Source organism: Zalophus californianus, chromosome 8 (assembly GCF_009762305.2).
Source record: "Zalophus californianus isolate mZalCal1 chromosome 8, mZalCal1.pri.v2, whole genome shotgun sequence".
In the NCBI taxonomy this organism is placed as follows: Eukaryota; Metazoa; Chordata; class Mammalia; order Carnivora; family Otariidae; genus Zalophus; species Zalophus californianus.
The window spans coordinates 6,975,407-6,992,585 of NC_045602.1; the positions used below are offsets into that span (position 1 = coordinate 6,975,407).

The 17,179-nt window shown below is 43.9% G+C and overlaps 1 protein-coding gene across 1 annotated transcript in view; it reads right to left on the reverse strand.

The window, feature by feature from the left end:
• The window catches only part of MBOAT2 (membrane bound O-acyltransferase domain containing 2), a 120,415-nt gene extending 103,658 nt beyond the window's left edge, over window positions 1-16,757 (reverse strand). The window contains exon 1 of the mRNA XM_027621231.1: window positions 16,596-16,757. Coding sequence (XP_027477032.1) covers window positions 16,596-16,670 — 75 coding nt within the window. The 5' untranslated portion in view covers window positions 16,671-16,757. The remainder of the gene's footprint in view (window positions 1-16,595) is intronic.
• Window positions 16,758-17,179: the final 422 nt, after the last annotated feature.

Here is a 17,179-nt window from a genome sequence, read left to right on the forward strand (position 1 = left end):
AAAATTCATCCTTCAAGATTTTGTCTCGAATGTTACCTTGAATGACCAATCCAAACCTGAGTTACAGCTGCTTTTCCCTAGATGATTCCAGAGTGTGATGGAGCCTGCCCTGCTCTCCCAGTCACAGAACTGTAGCTGGACGTGGCTGCCCAGGTAGGTGACATTGACCAGCCCCCAGCCAAGGCCCCCCCCCCCCAACCATCTCCTTGCTGTGACCTGTGGCCATGTGCCAAAGCTCTAGCAAAAGGAATGAGTCACAGTGGTATGTATCTGCCACTTCTGGCCCACAACTGTGACCACGTGGGTTCTTTCCCCTTTCCCCTGGAACCCTCCAAGTTCTCAAAGTACGGTCGTCAGGGCAGTGGCAGTGACATCTGTGAATCCCCTCCTCTTGCAAATTATCAGGCCCCAACCTGGACCTACTGAATGAGAAACCTATTCATAGGGCCCAGCAATCTGTGTTTTCAGCAAGTGCAGCAGGGGATCCTCATGCCACCCCAAGCTTAAGGACCACTGTCGTAAGCAAACCAGCCTCAACCAGGCTGATGGTAAGGCCCCAGGTGGAAGAACAATGTGTTGAAAGGAGCACAGGTGTTTGTAGGACCAGGTGGTGCATAACTATCCACCAGTCTAGACCATTTGCATCAAAACTGTTACGTGAGGAAAATAAATGACTATTTTTAAGTCAACAGCTTACTGTTGGGATTCTCTGTTGTAGCTGCCTTATCCAAACTAATTCCAACTAAGCCACCCAGGCACCCCAGCAACTTTCCTTTTTTAAAAAAATGTTCTAAAAGTCGGGGCACCTAGGTGGCTCAGTCGGTTAAGCATCAGCCTTTGGCTCAGGTCATGATCCTAGGGTCCTGGGATCAAGCCCCACAACGAGCCCTGCATCTGGCTCTAAGCTCAGCAGGGAGTCTGCTTCTCCCTCTCCCCACCCCCTGCTCGTGCTCTCTCTCTTCTCTCTCTCAAAAAAAATAAAATCTTAAAAAAAAGTATTCTAAAAGTACCAACATTCACCGCAGACCACAACCCTACAACAATTTACAAATTTCCATAATCATTCTCAAAGGATACCAGTTTGTCAAAGGTTTGTCTTCTACGTGACTACTACCTAGTTTACTTGATTCCCAGTTTCAGAGAAGGCTCTGGATTTTGGTCACGGTCCACCTTCCCGGGATATGACTTAACAGTAATACACAACACATTTGGCTTTCCTTTGCTGTGCCTTGCCCTGTTGCACACTGTTTGTTGTCCAACACAGAGATGGCTAATCTTGCTAATCCATGTCACCAACCTGGCCAAGGCACACTGACCTACAGGGCCGTTCTTCATTTTACAAGAGCTAAACCTTCAATATCATACATTTACCTAATCTAGAATTAGGGACAAAATAGGGAAATGCGGTTTAACATTTTCATTATTTTCCAGAGGCCCTTGCTTTCAATAAAATCAATACAAAAAGGAAAACAATCCAGGACCAGCTTTGGGCATTATTCCAATTTATTTTGTCTTTGCTGAAATGGTCCCAACATTCTTTTGTCTTTAAAATTCTGAGGATTTTTTTTTAAATCTACTCAAGTGTTGGCTACCAAAGTTACTTTATAAATTACTTTATAGTCCAATGTGGTAAACTCTGAGTCTGTGCCAAAAACCTTCTTAGAACAGCATATTTCTCCATTAATTTATATTTCCTGTACTTTAAAAAAAGGAAACCACTTTAGAATGGAATCCTTCCAATCCATATTGAAAACTGTAACAAATATACAGTTTGACAATACCCAAAATTCTTTCAATTTTGAACAGTTTATCGGAATTTCCATTCAAATCCAATGGAAGGCTGAAGCTCAATTTCGTGATGCCAAATACACCAAGACTTTCCTTTACTATGTGATTTAACAATATTTTACAAGAACAAAAGGAAAAGACACATTAGTCTGATACTGTAGGAAAGGTACAGAAACCACCTCATAGCAGGATTATCATCTTAGACTAAGGACCCCTTAACTATCTCCGAAGATACTAAGGACCAGCAAGGGAAGCTTCACCCTGCCCTCTACCTTCAACTTCTTGGCTCTACTCAGACACCCAGTCTTCGTCATTTCTATTCTTGGTAATCAGCTAACATGAACAGCTGTGCCAGTCCAGTATTAGAAAAGGCACGCTAAGACTCACAGTGAAGCAACTGTAGATTAAACTTAAACTCCAAAGCCTGAATAGTTACCACAAGACAAAATACTCTGGCCAAAATTCAATGTACACTCCCAAAAAACTGAAAAACTGGTAGGGGCTTATAAAGCAATCAAGACCTTTTCAAATATTATTTTATTCTCTATTAGCTAGACATTTTTTTTTAATGTCACACCCCATAAGACAGCCTGAACAACTTAGATCAGTTAATCACTGTAATACTGGATCTGCAAAAAGAATGAAATGATAGTTGTGTGAGAGTCCAACCTTCCCTCTTTAAAGGGATATTAACTTTCTGGGGCACCTGGATGGTGCAGTCGGTTGGGCATCTGACCCTTGGTTTCTGTTCAGGTTGTGGCCTCGTGGTTGTGGGATCGAGCCCCACGTTGGTCTCTGCACTCAGTGTGGAGTTGGCTTCAGATTCTTTCTCCCTCCCTCTGCCCCTTCCTGCTCTCTCTCTCTCAAATAAATGGATAAAATCTTTAAAAAAATAAAAAATAAAAAAATAAAGGGATATTAATTCAAATTATTCATTATATATAATTCATTATATATAAATTATTCAAAATATAACCCACTCCCAAGGGAAAAAAAACTAGTTGGGGAAAACATAATTTGAAATTCTGTTGGCCGATTAAAGGATGAAATTACGAAGTGATGAAATCTAGAATTACTTCTTCAACTACTGCATGAGTTTCCAGCCTTCTCTAGTCCTGAGTGCCAGCTATAGTTATTATCTGGTCTACTCTTGTTCCAGGGCAATAAACTTCAGAGCGGATTGACCACCGTCCACTGCAACAGAAACTGCTACCTACTTCTTAATGGCCAATAAGCTAAATCTGGCTTGTTCGTGTTGTTCGAGCTCAAAAAAAGAAAACTTAAGGATATTTCAGCCAAAATTTTAAAAATCCTATTTTCACAGAAATCTAGCATTCCAGCTTCCCTTGAAAAATCAGCTTTGGTGACCATCAGCAAAATGGAGTGAGGGCTTTCTTTTAGAGTGAGCATGGGCTTTGCAGATGGCCACGCTGTCCACGCCTCCTATAAGGGCTGCATCTACACTGACGTTCATTTACATTCCTTGCCTGGTGCCCTCTAGACATGTGCATTTGGAATTTATGTTGGCACTACTACTTCACCTAAGCTGTGACCTGGTCAGCTAAATGGCACCTTCCAATAAATAAAAACTCCCAGGGTTTACTCAGACAGTTTAATGCTGGTCTCAGGCAATTCTGCTTTTATACATACAACTTCTAGAAATTCATTGCAGGTCTTTACATTTATCTCTGAAATGTAATACTGTTAAATTAGATGCATTCAATTCAATCACTATTGGGCACCCACTAGACTAGTGGTTTTGCAAAAGGCAGAGCCTTTCTCTCCATTCAGTTTTAACAAGGTAAGTATCCACCTGAAACTAATGATACACTCTATGCTAACTGAATTTAAGTAAAATAAGTTAAAAAAAGAAAAAAAAAAGGTAAGTATCACCTAAATATCTTTCATGTGCATAGGTCTACATATAATTTAGTTTCAAAAAGAAAAGGATTCAGGGGGGCACCTGGATGGCTCAGTTGGTAAGCATCATGCCTTCAGCTGAGGTCATGATCCTGGGGTCCTGGGATTGAGCCCTGTATCACGTTCCCTGCTCAGCAGGGAGTCTGCTTCTCCCTCTCCTTCTTCCCCTCCCCCCTACTTGTGCTCTCACTCTCGCACTCTCTCTCATTCTCCCAAATAAATAAAATCTTTAAAAAAAAAAAACTGTTTAAAAAGAAAGGGATTCGACTCAATCACAAGAGGAAAGTCGGAAAGAACTCAAATACATGGAGGCTAAAGAGCATCCTACTAAAGAATGAATGGGTCAACCAGGAAATTAAAGAAGAATTAAAAAAATTCATGGAAACCAAGGAAAATGAAAACACAACTGTTCAAAATCTTTGGGATACAGCAAAGGCAGTCCTGAGAGGAAAGTATATAGCAATACAAGCCTTTCTCAAGAAACAAGAAAGGTCTCAAATACACAACCTAACCCTACACCTAAAGGAGCTGAAGAAAGAACAGCAAATAAAGCCTAAACCCAGCAGGAGAAGAGAAATCATAAAGATCAGAGCAGAAATCAATGAACTAGAAACCAAAAGAACAGTAGAACAGATCAATGAAACTAGGAGCTGGTTCTTTGAAAGAATTAACAAGATTGATAAACTCCTGGCCAGACTGATCAAAAAGAAAAGAGAAATGACCCAAAACAACAAAATCATGAATGAAAGAGGAGAGATCACAACCAACACCAAAGACATACAAACAATTATAAGAACATATTATGAGCAACCCTATGCCAGCAAATTAGATAACCTGGAAGAACTGGGTGCATTCCTAGAGATGTATCAACTACCAAAATTAAACCAGGAAGAAATAGAAAACCTGAACAGACCTATAACCACTAAGGAAATTGAAGCAGTCATCAAAAATCTCCCAAGAAACAAAAGCCCAGGGCCAGATGGCTTCCCAGGGGAATTCTATCAGACATTTAAAGAAGAATTAATACCTATTCTCCTGAAACTGTTCCAAAAAATAGAAATGGAAGGAAAACTTCCAAACTCATTTTATGAGGCCACCATTACCTTGATCCCAAAACCAGACAAAGACCCCATCAAAACGGAGAATTACAGACCAATATCCTTGATGAACACGGATGCAAAAATTCTCACCAAAATACTAGCCAATAGGATCCAACAGTACATTAAAAGGATTATTCACCACGACCAAGTGGGATTTATCCCTGGACCGCAAGGCTGGTTCAACATCCGCAAATCAATCAACGTGATACAATACATTAACAAAAGAAAGAACAAGAAACATATGATCCTCTCAATAGATGCAGAAAAAGCATTTGACAAAGTACAGCATCCTTTCTTGATCAAAACTCTTCAGAGTATAGGGTTAGAGGGTACATACCTCAATATCATAAAAGCCATCTATGAAAAACCTACAGCAAATATCATTCTCAATGGGGAAAGGCTGAGAGCTTTTCCCCTAAGGTCAGGAACGCGGCAGGGATGTCCACTCTCACCACTGCTATTCAACATAGTATTAGAAGTCCTAGCCACAGCAATCAGACAACAAAAAGAAATCAAAGGCATCCAAATCGGCAAAGAGGAAGTCAAACTCTCACTCTTTGCAGATGATAGGATACTGTATGTGGAAAACCCAAAAGACTCCACCCCAAAACTGCTAGAACTCATACAGGAATTCAGGCAAGTAGCAGGCTATAAAATCAATGCACAGAAATCAGTGGCATTCCTATACACCAACAACAAGACAGAAGAGACACAAATCAAGGAGTCGATCCCATTTACAATTGCACCCAAAACCATTAGATACCTAGGAATAAATTTAACCAAGGAGGCAAAGGATCTGTACTCAGAAAACTATAAAATACTCATGAAAGAAACTGAAGAAGACACAAAGAAATGGAAAAACGTTCCATGCTCATGGATTGGGAGAATCAACATTGTGAAGATGTCAATGCTACCTAGAGCAATCTACACATTCAATGCAATCCCCATCAAAATACCATCCACTTTTTTCAAAGAAATGGGACAAATAATCCTAAAATTTGTATGGAACCAGAAGAGACCCTGAATAGCCAGAGGAATATTGAAAAAGAAAAGCAAAGCTGGCGGGATCACAATTCCGGACTTCCAGCTCTATTACAAAGCTGTCATCATCAAGACAGTATGGTACTGGCACAAAAACAGACACATAGATCAATGGAACAGAATCGAGAGCCCAGAAATGGACCCTCAACTCTATGGTCAACTTATCTTTGAGAAAGCAGGCAAGAATGTCCAATGGCAAAAAGACAGTCTCTTCAACAAATGGTGTTGGGAAAATTGGACAGCCACATGCAGAAGAATGAAACTGGACCATTTCCTTACACCACACACAAATATAGACTCCAAATGGCTGAAAGACCTAAACGTGAGACAGGAGTCCATCAAAATCCTAAAGGAGAACACAGGCAGCAACCTCTTCGACCTCAGCCGCAGCAACTTCTTCCTAGAAACATCGCCAAAGGCACAGGAAGCCAGGGCAAAAATGAACTATTGGGATTTCATCAAGATAAAAAGCTTTTGCACAGCAAAAGAAACAGTCCACAAAACCAAAAGACAACCGACAGAATGGGAGAACATATTTGCAAATGACAGATCAGATAAAGGGCTAGTATCCAAAATCTATAAAGAACGTATCAAACTCAACACCCAAAGAACAAATAATCCAATCAAGAAATGGGCAGAAGACACGAACAGACATTTTTCCAAAGAAGACATCCAAATGGCCAACAGGCACATGAAAAAGTGCTCCACATCGCTCGGCATGAGGGAAATCCAAATCAAAACCTCAATGAGATACCACCTCACACCCGTCAGAATGGCTAAAATTAACAAGTCAGGGAACGACAGATGTTGGCGGGGATGTGGGGAAAGGGGAACCCTCCTACACTGTTGGTGGGAATGCAAGCTGGTGCAACCCCTCTGGAAAACAGTATGGAGGTTCCTCAAACAGTTGAAATTAGAGCTACCATTCGATCCAGCAATTGCACTACTGGGTATTTACCACAAAGATACAAATGTAGGGACCCGAAGGGGTACATGCACCCCAATGTTTATAGCAGCAATGTCCCCAATACCCAAACTGTGGAAAGAGCCAAGATGTCCATCGACAGATGAATGGATAAAGAAGATGTGGTATATATACACAATGGAATATTATGCAGCCATCAAAAGGAATGAGATCTTGCCATTTGCAACGACGTGGATGGAAATGGAGGGTCTTATGCTTAGTGAAATAAGTCAATCAGAGAAAGACATGTATCATATGACCTCACTGATATGAGGAATTCTTAATCTCAGGAAACAAACTGAGTGTTACTGGAGTGGTTGGGGGTGGGAGGGACGGGGTGGCTGGGTGATAGACATTGGGGACGGTATGTGCTATGGTGAGCGCTGTGAATTGTGCAAGACTGTTGAATCACAGATCTGTACTTCTGAAACAAGTAACGCAACATATTTTAAGAAAAAAGAAAAAGAAGAAGATAACAGGAGGGGAAGAATGAAGGGGAGTAAGTCAGAGGGGGAGACGAACCATGAGAGATGATGGACTCTGAAAAACAAACTGAGGGTTCTAGAGGGGAGGGGGGTAGGGGGATGGGTTAGCCTGGTGATGGGTATTAAAGAGGGCACATTCTGCATGGAGCACTGGGTGTTATGAACAAACAATGAATCATGGAACACTACATCAAAAACTAATGATGTAATATATGGTGATTAACATAACAATAAAAAATTTTAAAAAAAAGAAAAGGATTTGGAATTTGTTTGTATAAGCAGAGAGTTATTTCAATATACACGTAACTGAGTAACTTAAGTATATCCAAAATAAAATTTAAAAAATCATATATTATCTGTAAATCCGACCTTCCACGAACACCTACTTTGGCACAGAAATCCTCTAAAACCTAAGAAAGTTTCTATGGGATTATGGATTAAAACAGAAATTATGTTACATTTTTGTCCAGTGCCTAGTAAGAGCAAGGTGAGCTGGTCAGAGGCCTGGGCCTTCACGTAAGAGTGAGGTCCATCTGGCTGGCAGCTGGGAGGGGTCCCCTAGATTCCCCACTCCACGAGGACACTGGCTGTCCAAGAGAATCCAGTGTTGAACCTGCTGCTGGCCGGGCTTCCCTGGATTGGCTGGTTCCAGGCCAGGGGGGAGATAGAGCAAAGGAGTCCTTCTGGAAGGGCCCAGCTGAAAGGGGAGAGGGCGTAGCACCAAAAGTGGCAGCCCTTTGTTCTTCATGAATAAAGACAATTATGCCCTCTGAAGGCTTCTTTATTCTGAATCTCCTGATAACAATGCTGATAAAGCTTCTCTTTTCAATCACCCCTAATCACCCCTTATTGCCAGACACTGTAATCATGTAGCTGAGAATACTGGTACCTCTCATGGTTATCTTCATTTCCTTTTTGAATAATCATCACAGTCCTCCAAAATTCTTCAATGCTTTACCAGTCGCCTTTTAAGTAACCCTCTTGAAGAAAATAAAGTCAGCCAAAAGAGTCGCTGGAGCTTCCTTCTAACCAAGGGATGTGCTGTGGGGTCTTCAGTGAGCCTCACAACGCAGGCCTGTGACGCTCAGGGCTACGCGGCCGCTAAGAGGCTCAGTAGCGACCCGCTGGAGGAGACCAAGTCACGGGGGGACCTGAACCCAATTTGCAGAGCTCTTAGCCAGCTGTGCTGCAAAGACAAGGAAGCGCCTCATCCAGTCAAGGGCCACCACTGATTTCCCGGCCCCCAACACCGAGCGTCCGCTGTGTGCGCAGTGAGCACGACCTCCTCATGGGGCAGGGCCCACCGGTTGCCACATTTTATAGACCAGGCCACTGCCGCTTGCAGAAGACCCGTCGATGCTAAGGCCACACCGCTGCGGAACGATGATCACTGGTGCTCACCTGTGCTCGTCCCCACAGGAGTCCTACCGACTCCAGGCACGGTCTAAGCCAGTCCTAAGCATGAGGGATACAAACATGAGTAAGAGGAGGCCCCTATTCTTAAGCAACCGATAGCCCAGCAGGGAGAGGTGTAAAACGAGCAAATAAAATAATTTGTTTAAAGGTGGTACAGGGCCTATCAGAGCAGGCTAAAGCAGGAGGGGGCATGAGGCAGTTGCTTGGGAGGCCTCATCAACAAGGGGGGCCACATCCCCCGGAAACCAAAGGGGGGGGTTATCCCACCACTGCCTCCTAGAGCTGGAAGGATATGCACATTTGAGAAGTGGCCAGAAGAAAGGGGAAAGACCCCAAGATGTGCCCATTAACTCCTTCCTAAGACAGACAGATCGGGACGATAGTGGGCTTTTGCTCCACAGACAGGGAGGGGCTGGTGGGAGTGCAGAGACGAGGGGAGAGGTAACCTGAACGGGATGACTGCAGACAGAGGAGAAGCTTACTCCAAGGCAGGGAGTGAAAAGACAGGAAAACATACTGGAGGGAGCACTGAGTGAGTGAGTCCATAGGTACTGCCAGCAGCAGAGCGGGATTTAAATCCCCACTCCAGCACTCCTACTCTCCTGGCCTTTGGCATTATACTGCCTGGTCTACGCAGGGGGCTCTGAATAATAAAAAAGGAAATAATAATATTTTCAGCCAATCCGGGGGCAAGCTTCAAATGATAATAAAAAATAATTTTAAAAAATAATAATAAAAATTTTAAAAAGCCACACTTAAGGGCGCCTGGGTGGCTCAGTTGGTTGAGCGACTGCCTTCAGCTCAGGTCATGATCCTGGAGTCCCGGGATCGAGTCCCACGTCGGGCTCCCTGCTCAGCGGGGAGTTTGTTTCTCCCTCTGACCCTCCCCCCTCTCATGTTCTCTCTCTCTCTATCTCATTCTCCCTCTCAAATAAATAAATAAATAAATCTTAAAAAAAAAAAAAAAAAAGAATTTATCCTTTAAAAAAAAAAAAAAGCCACACTTAAGAGGTTCTAGGCCTATCCCTATCTTCGGGGGCCAGTGGTTCTCAAAGGAGGCTTGTAGTAGGAATGGGGGGGATGGGCAACGCCTCTCAAGGGGCAGGTCTCACATTCAGGAAAGACCCCACATTCTGACTCCTGACACTGTCTATACATGAGGTTATACACACAGTCACTGGAGATGAACGACAGGATTGAAGGGAGACATGGACATCATTCAACAAAAAGCTTGTCCCATTTCAGGGCCCTATTGCCTAGAGTACACTACGAATTTTATTTTTCCAAATCTTGGGATCATATTGCCAACGGCACCATTACACTGCATTATATTTTAAAGGTAACCCGTTAAATGATTAAATACAAGTATTTAAAAAATACATCACACTGTTATAGCCTTTCAGTCATATGGAGACCCCTTAAAAAGCTAACGCCGACGGTAGCGGGGGTAGGGAGTAAGAAGGAGCCTGGGCAAAAACACAGGTTCCCTGGCCCTCGTTCAGAAGGTGCTAGGTAGACACTGTGAATCTATATTTATAACAACAATCACAAGTGATTTTTGATACAAGTGATCTCAGGGCCACACTTGAAAAAGCATTGCACTAAGCAGCACGGGAGCTATGAGGAGTCTTACCCAGGGAAGTAACTGATGAGGAGTGCATTTCTTAAAGTTTGCAATTTGGCTGTTAGTGTTGGAGGCAGAAGCCTGACTACAATGGTTGTAAGAGTGAAAATGGAAACAGCAAGAACCAACTATTCTTTCAAAATGTGTGAGAAGAGACAGAATGAGGATGTGCGCTGAAGAGAAAGACAAAAGGGTTTTTATTTGTATTCAGCAGGTAGAGAAATGAGTAATATTGTCAAATACTTATTAGTCATCATATTGTTGTAGATATTTAAATGCCTCCAGATCCACCCTCCAGTTTAACTCTGTGCCCCCAAATCATTGATTGCCCTCTGAAGGAGACACCAGCAGGAGATGGAGGATGGGAGGGATTCATCTCCCATCCTCCGCCCTCAAGTTCAGCGGCGGGAGACCACAGCGCCTCTGGGAGCAGCCCTCAGGGCTCCCCCCTGGGGTTCCGCTCCTTCCCTCCCCTTGTCTCTCTAGGCCTAGTGAAGCTGGTACTGGGGGACTATACCATTCTGTGCTGATTTCCCTGCCCTTATCTTAGTAAATAGTTCTTAAGGTCTCCTTGGTTACCTAGTTCAATCTGGCTCCCACCAGAATCCTGACTGATACATGTAACACTAAACAGAATAAAGGCCAGCAGAGTATCATATCCAAAACGCTTTTGTGGTTCAAATAAGAAATCAGTCACTTCAAATGGGATTCAGAAAAAGATTTATAAGCAAGGTGTACTGGACGCAGAATTGGAAGAATGCTTAGGATTTGGATAAGCCCAGGAGGAAGGGGTGCGTTACTAGCGCCGAACCGTTCAGATCTCCTGGATCCTGATTCTGTCTCTTCACACATCAGCTACCCCCCACCTTTTCCACACCCTACAGACAGACCAAGCATGACTCAGGCTTCACCCATGCCATTCATAAAATTATTAAATGATCACTCTTCTGAGGACTATGTGTATGGCTTGTTTTATTCGTTAAAAAATCTTGTGAAGTTCCATCATTGTGGAATCCCACCTGTTAGCAGACTGCAGGCAAAAGCTGTGTGTGTATGAGTTGTTTTGATTATTTCCCTGGAAAGTCAGCCCTGACAGACCACAGTCAACAGAGACGAGGGTTATCTGTACTCATCAAGGCAGTGCCAACACAGGGAGCTCGAAAGCAGGGGGACAAAGAACTCCTGAAGCTGTGAAGAAGCAGAAAAGCCACTTCTGACTCCAAACTCAAAACTAGATTTTAATCCTAATTTAATCACTGTGTGGGCATAGGACTGAACCTCAACCTCATATTTCCCTTCCTAAAAAGGAAGTCATAAAGATTAAAAACGGCATACATACAGACAGACCTTAACTTACATACACTTCATAATCTGTGGAGAGGAAAGGTGTATCAAACATATATGAAGAGCTGGGTGCTTTACAGAGATTATGTGTTTTAATCTTCACAGTAATCTACAACTAGGTGTTATTTATTATTTATTTTACAGATGAGGAGACTGGGGTTTAAAGAAAAATGCAGTAATTTGCCAAAGAGCCCAGGGCCAGCCGAGTCTGGCTGCAGACCCAATTATGCCTTTTCCACTACAGCACCACACTACTTCCTACAGACAGAAAAAGGAACAGAATTCAGGGAAACCAACGTTAACTGCAATGTTCAGGGCATGTGGTTATTTTGCTTAGCTGCTTCAGATTAAACAGAGAGGCAGTTTCAATTCTTCCTGTTGAAAACTTCTTCAAAATTTATTAGTCCATTTTCCTCCCTTAAGTTTTTATTTATATTCCTTCCAACTCGGTCCAGAAAGAATTTGGGGCAGCTTCTTCAGTTAATGAAACAAACACAGAATCATGGAATTTTAAAACTAAGCACAACACACATTTTACACAGAAGGAAACTCATTTATGTAAAGTGACATATCTAAAATTAGTTAACTGACAGGGCCTAAAATACAGATTCAAGATTCCGAGTTCCATATGCCTTCCTTATTAAAAGGAAATCTTCCACAGCAGATTGTCCCAGTATTTTCTGGGTTATCATGATGAAGACTGATGCTCATTATGGGTGTAAAAGTAGACAGGACAGACAAATGAGTTAAATATTTATGTCCTAAACCTAAAGCATTCAAATGGCAGCTTTAAAATAAAATTAATCCTTGATGTGCTTGTTGTTGCTATTCACCTTCTTCTCCCTAAAAGTCATAATCCGAGAAAGACCCAATACTGAAAACTCCACTTATTTCTTCATCTGTAAAATGGGGTTCATCATAGCACAGACCTGTGGAGGATTAAATAAGCTAACGTTTTAAACTACTCCTTTCCCAAACATATTAATTCACTTCATTGGATGCCTACATTGGGGGGGGGGGTACAGAAAAGGTCAATCAACAAACTGACCAAAATGGAACCAGAATTTTATTAGCCTCCATCCACACTTTTTTCTGTCTTACAGACACACACAGTTTTCCCTATTCCAACCATTACCACCAGCACTTCAGTGTTTGGGAAGTTCTTTATCTCCATTCTCTCCTCCCAAAATACATGGGCAACCCAGATCTACAACAGTGATGTACCAAAATTATTTGCCACATGTTAAGACTATAAATTACAATTGACCTTTCACTCAAATGGTTAACACCATAACCCATACAACATATATATAATATATATACATACGGCTAAAATATATCAGACCTTGAATCTCACCTGACTTCACAAGGTACTGCGAGGCTCAATTAAATCATACAATGCGGTGAAAGAGGTCTGCAAGCTGTAAGGTGTTACCCGCTGTAAGGTGTTACCCACCGTAATTATTACCCGACTTTGCAGGATTAACTACAACAGGTCACCCTCCTTCCCCCACCCATCTGTCTCTCCCTCCTCCAAACCTTTCGAAATATCCTGAGTCTCCCTCTTGCCCTCTCTCCCTGCCCAAACAGCTCCACCCACAATCTCTAAAATGATGGCCCTGTCCCCAAACAGGACTGTTTGATGAGGCCAACTGGCTGCCAAGAATGCCAACCTGGATACCCTGTCGCTGGGGAAATTTACTCCAGTTTCATAGTATTACCGCATCATGGGAAATAAGGACAGAAAATGGTAAAAGGGAAAGACAGAGTAAAAGTCTGGTAACTCAGAGAGTTAGGTCCATCAAGTGCATTAGAACGTATGATACGATGAAATTAAAAAAACCCACTCTAAAAAATAGGTTGATCTGGGACACGTAATTATTCTCACTTTGAGGCCTTTAAAAAATTCACCACACCAGCAGCTAATAAAGAACACAATTATATTCAATGACATCTGATGGCTTCTCCACAGCACAGCTCTCCCTCAGTCCAAATCCTCCTCAAAACCGGCTCTCCATCTACCCCTTCCATGATGACCACCCTAGAAATAAAGTCACCTGGAATGCAAGGCCTAGAAAGGGGAAACATCAGATGCTTAAAGCAACATTTACCCTCACTCTATATTGGAGTTAATATTTTCATTTAAATTTAAGGCATACTGAACAAATACTATGGCTACCTCAAGGTCACTCTGCAATTCTCAGTTAGGATTAACCAACCCAGGAGTCTAAGGCAAAATCTCCTTTTCCTTGCCTGGTCTTACTGCAAAACATTTCTCCTTTCTCCCTTAACTTATACCCTGCAATGTGCATTTGTATATTCCATACAGACCAGTATTTTCTATCATTTCGTAAATTCTACGCTCAGTCTTGTACAAGAATTAAACTATTTCTCTGGCCCTAAGGTCCTTTTCTTCCTCTGACGTTCAACAACTGCTTTTTTAATTTCCTAAATTTTCAAAACACTGTTAATTAGCACATACCAAATTAACATACTAACAAGTTATATTTTTACACTTTTCATTTCCTGATTTGTCTTTTTCCTGTTGAATCACACCATTTGATTACAAGTAATTCTTAGGCTTCCTCTCAACTTAAACTCAATTATTTACATGTTACAAAAATTAATTTCTATTTTGCTCAATTTTAAAGTAATGATTAAATGACTCTTTATCAATCCAATTTACAACATGAGTTTTTAGTTACTGCAAGAGTTTTCTCGGCAAAAAAGTCAATTCTTCAGTGCTTCAAAGAAATAGTGTCTTAGCACTATAAAAAGTTAAGGTGTGTGCGGCTATTAATCCAAATTCTTAAGATTTGCTTAGAGAAGAGGAAACAACTCAAAATACAAATGGCTGCAAAAATTCAGAGCTGTCCCAAGAGAATGAAGATTGTCCAAGATACCAAATCAAGACCTACAGATAATAAAGAAGTCAAAATTTCAAATCCTGTCACCTTCCCTTGAGACTCTTATTTATTTCAGTACTGAAAACAACTTGCTCTGGATTGCTGAGATGTTTACATAAGTTCACTAATACTAAATCACTTTAAAGAGTTATAAGCATTATATAACTTAAAAGGTATTAGCATAGTAAAAAAAAAAACAATTCATCATGGTGGGCAGAGGAAGACTACACCCGTTCCCTAAAATTAATGAAAAGTCATATGGTGACAGATGGTAACTACACTTATCTGGTGAGCACTGTGTAATGTACAGAACTGTCCAATCACTATGTCGTACACCTGAAATTAATATAACACTATATGTCAACTATGCCTCAACTAAAAAGAAAAAAGTCTGAGGCCTATCTCCCTTGCTCCTCACCATCAAAAAAATTTTTAAACAGATACCTACCCTGCATTTGCTGATACCCCAGCAACAACCTACTTTAAGTCAGGGGTGTAATACACTAAAAGGTCATACTGTAGTTCAGTTTGGAAAAGTCAGAATCCTCCACAGGGCTGAGAAGATTAAAAAAAAAAAAAATCCTACGTTCTGATCAGTTTATTAATAAACAGAGAAGACGACTACCTTAGTAGAGTATAATGATTAATTTCACTACCGGTACTTTATTAGTACAAAATGTGTTCTAATTGTTGCTCAAGATTTGTAGGGGATAGGTATTTTACCATGAATCAAAAATTATAACTGAAATAGAAGTAAGGGATTCAGATCCAAACAGAAAGTAAAATTTTTGATATACTCAGGCACACTTCAGTCTTTAAAAAACCAAAAAACAAAAAACCAGTAAAGCACAAAGCAAGTTAGTGTCATAATGTCAGGTACAGGAGTGGATTCCCATCTTGCTATGAAACCTAGCCCGGCCACAGAGGAATCCTGCCTTATAAATGAAATCCCTGATGACATCAAATGACAGCAACACTCTCAAGAAAAGGACAGTGAACCAGGATCCCTTGTAAAGTGCAAACACTTCTAGATCGAGCACACCTGAAATAATTTGAAGCAAACAATTCAGTTAATTACCTCTAGCCTGGGGCTAGAGCAACTATCTCCACCGCCTCCTTCCCCAACAACTACCCTAAATGTCACTCAGAGAAAATACTTCCAAACTTTTTCTCAATAAAAATGGCGCTGCTTTTCCCATCACAATACTGTTTATTTCTCAACAGTCCTTAGGCCTTTCACACAAACTCAGCTGGCCTCATCTCAATACCCCCCCCCTTACCTAAACAGTGTCCTGTTTTTTTAGGGGTGGGAGAGAGGGGTAAGGTGTCTTCTTCCAACTACAAGGTTGCAACTTTCTCAGTTAGAAACCCTGGGATTACCATCTCACTTTGACTTTTTTCCTAACCTCTGCCTTCCCCGCAAACTGTTGCCTGTTAAACAAGCCACACTTCCAAAGCAAACTGTCCCAAGGTGCATGCAGGTCGTAGCGCCCTAAGCTGGTCTCCCCCACGCCACGCGCGCGAGTCTAGTGCACTCTCCACTTGAGGTACATCCATCCTGCTTCCCCGTGGGGCATTCGATGCCACGCGCGCAGGGCACAGACACCCCGGCTTCGTCAAAGCACAGCCTTTCTACACCGTCTACACCCGTGCCCACACGCACTGCAAGTGGCTTCGGGACTCCGGATCGCCGAGTGCCCGGCGCACGCACGACCCGGGTCGGGGAGCTGCCGTGGCGGGCAGCAGGGCCAGGCATGCACGCGCGCACGTCGGTGCCCGGAGCCCCCCCGGGCTGCACGGGCACGGCCGGGGTGGGGGCTGGGTGGGCACGCCGGGGAGGGGCGGCTGGCGCGAGATGGCGCGCGCACAATAACAGGCGGGTCGCCCCCTCCCCTCAAGGGGCGGCCCCTCCGCAGCCCGTGCCCCGAGTCCCGGCTCCCGCGCGGATGGCACACGGCCGGGGAGGGGGCGGCGAGGGCGCGATGCCAGCAGGGCCGCCTCGGGTACCTGGTCGATGGGCAGCTGCACGGCGTTGCTGAGGGGCTGCAGCAGGGTGGAGCCCGTGGTGCTGGTGGTGGCCATGGCCGGCCTGGCGCTCCGCCCGCCGCGCTCCGGCCGCCCGCGCCGCTCGCCCGCGCGCCGTGCCGGGCGACGCCGAGGATGGGGATGCAGCCGGCGCGCCTGCCCCCTGGCCGCCCGCGGTGTGAGCGGCGCGGGGCGGGGCCAGGGAGGGGCCGGGGGCGGTGACCGGCTCGGCCCTCCCCCCGGCGCCCCCGCCCTCGCCCGCGCGCCCGCGCCCCTGCCCGCGCCCGCGCCCGCGTCCCCGGCCGCCCGCGCCCGCGCCCGCCCCGCCCCCTGACTTCCAGCAGCTTCCAGCGCCCCCTCCCCACCTCGCGCGCTCTCGCGCCAGACAGCCCCGCCGCCCAATCGCGGCGCGGCGCCTCGACGCCCGCAGCCAATCAGAGGGCGCCGGCCGCGCCGCGCCCCACCCCTATCTCAGGCCTCGGCGAGGGGCCGGGGGGACGCCGTGCTGAGGCGAAGGGCCGTACGCAGGCGGCCCTGCGCGGTGCGGGTGTGGGGATTTCGCCCTG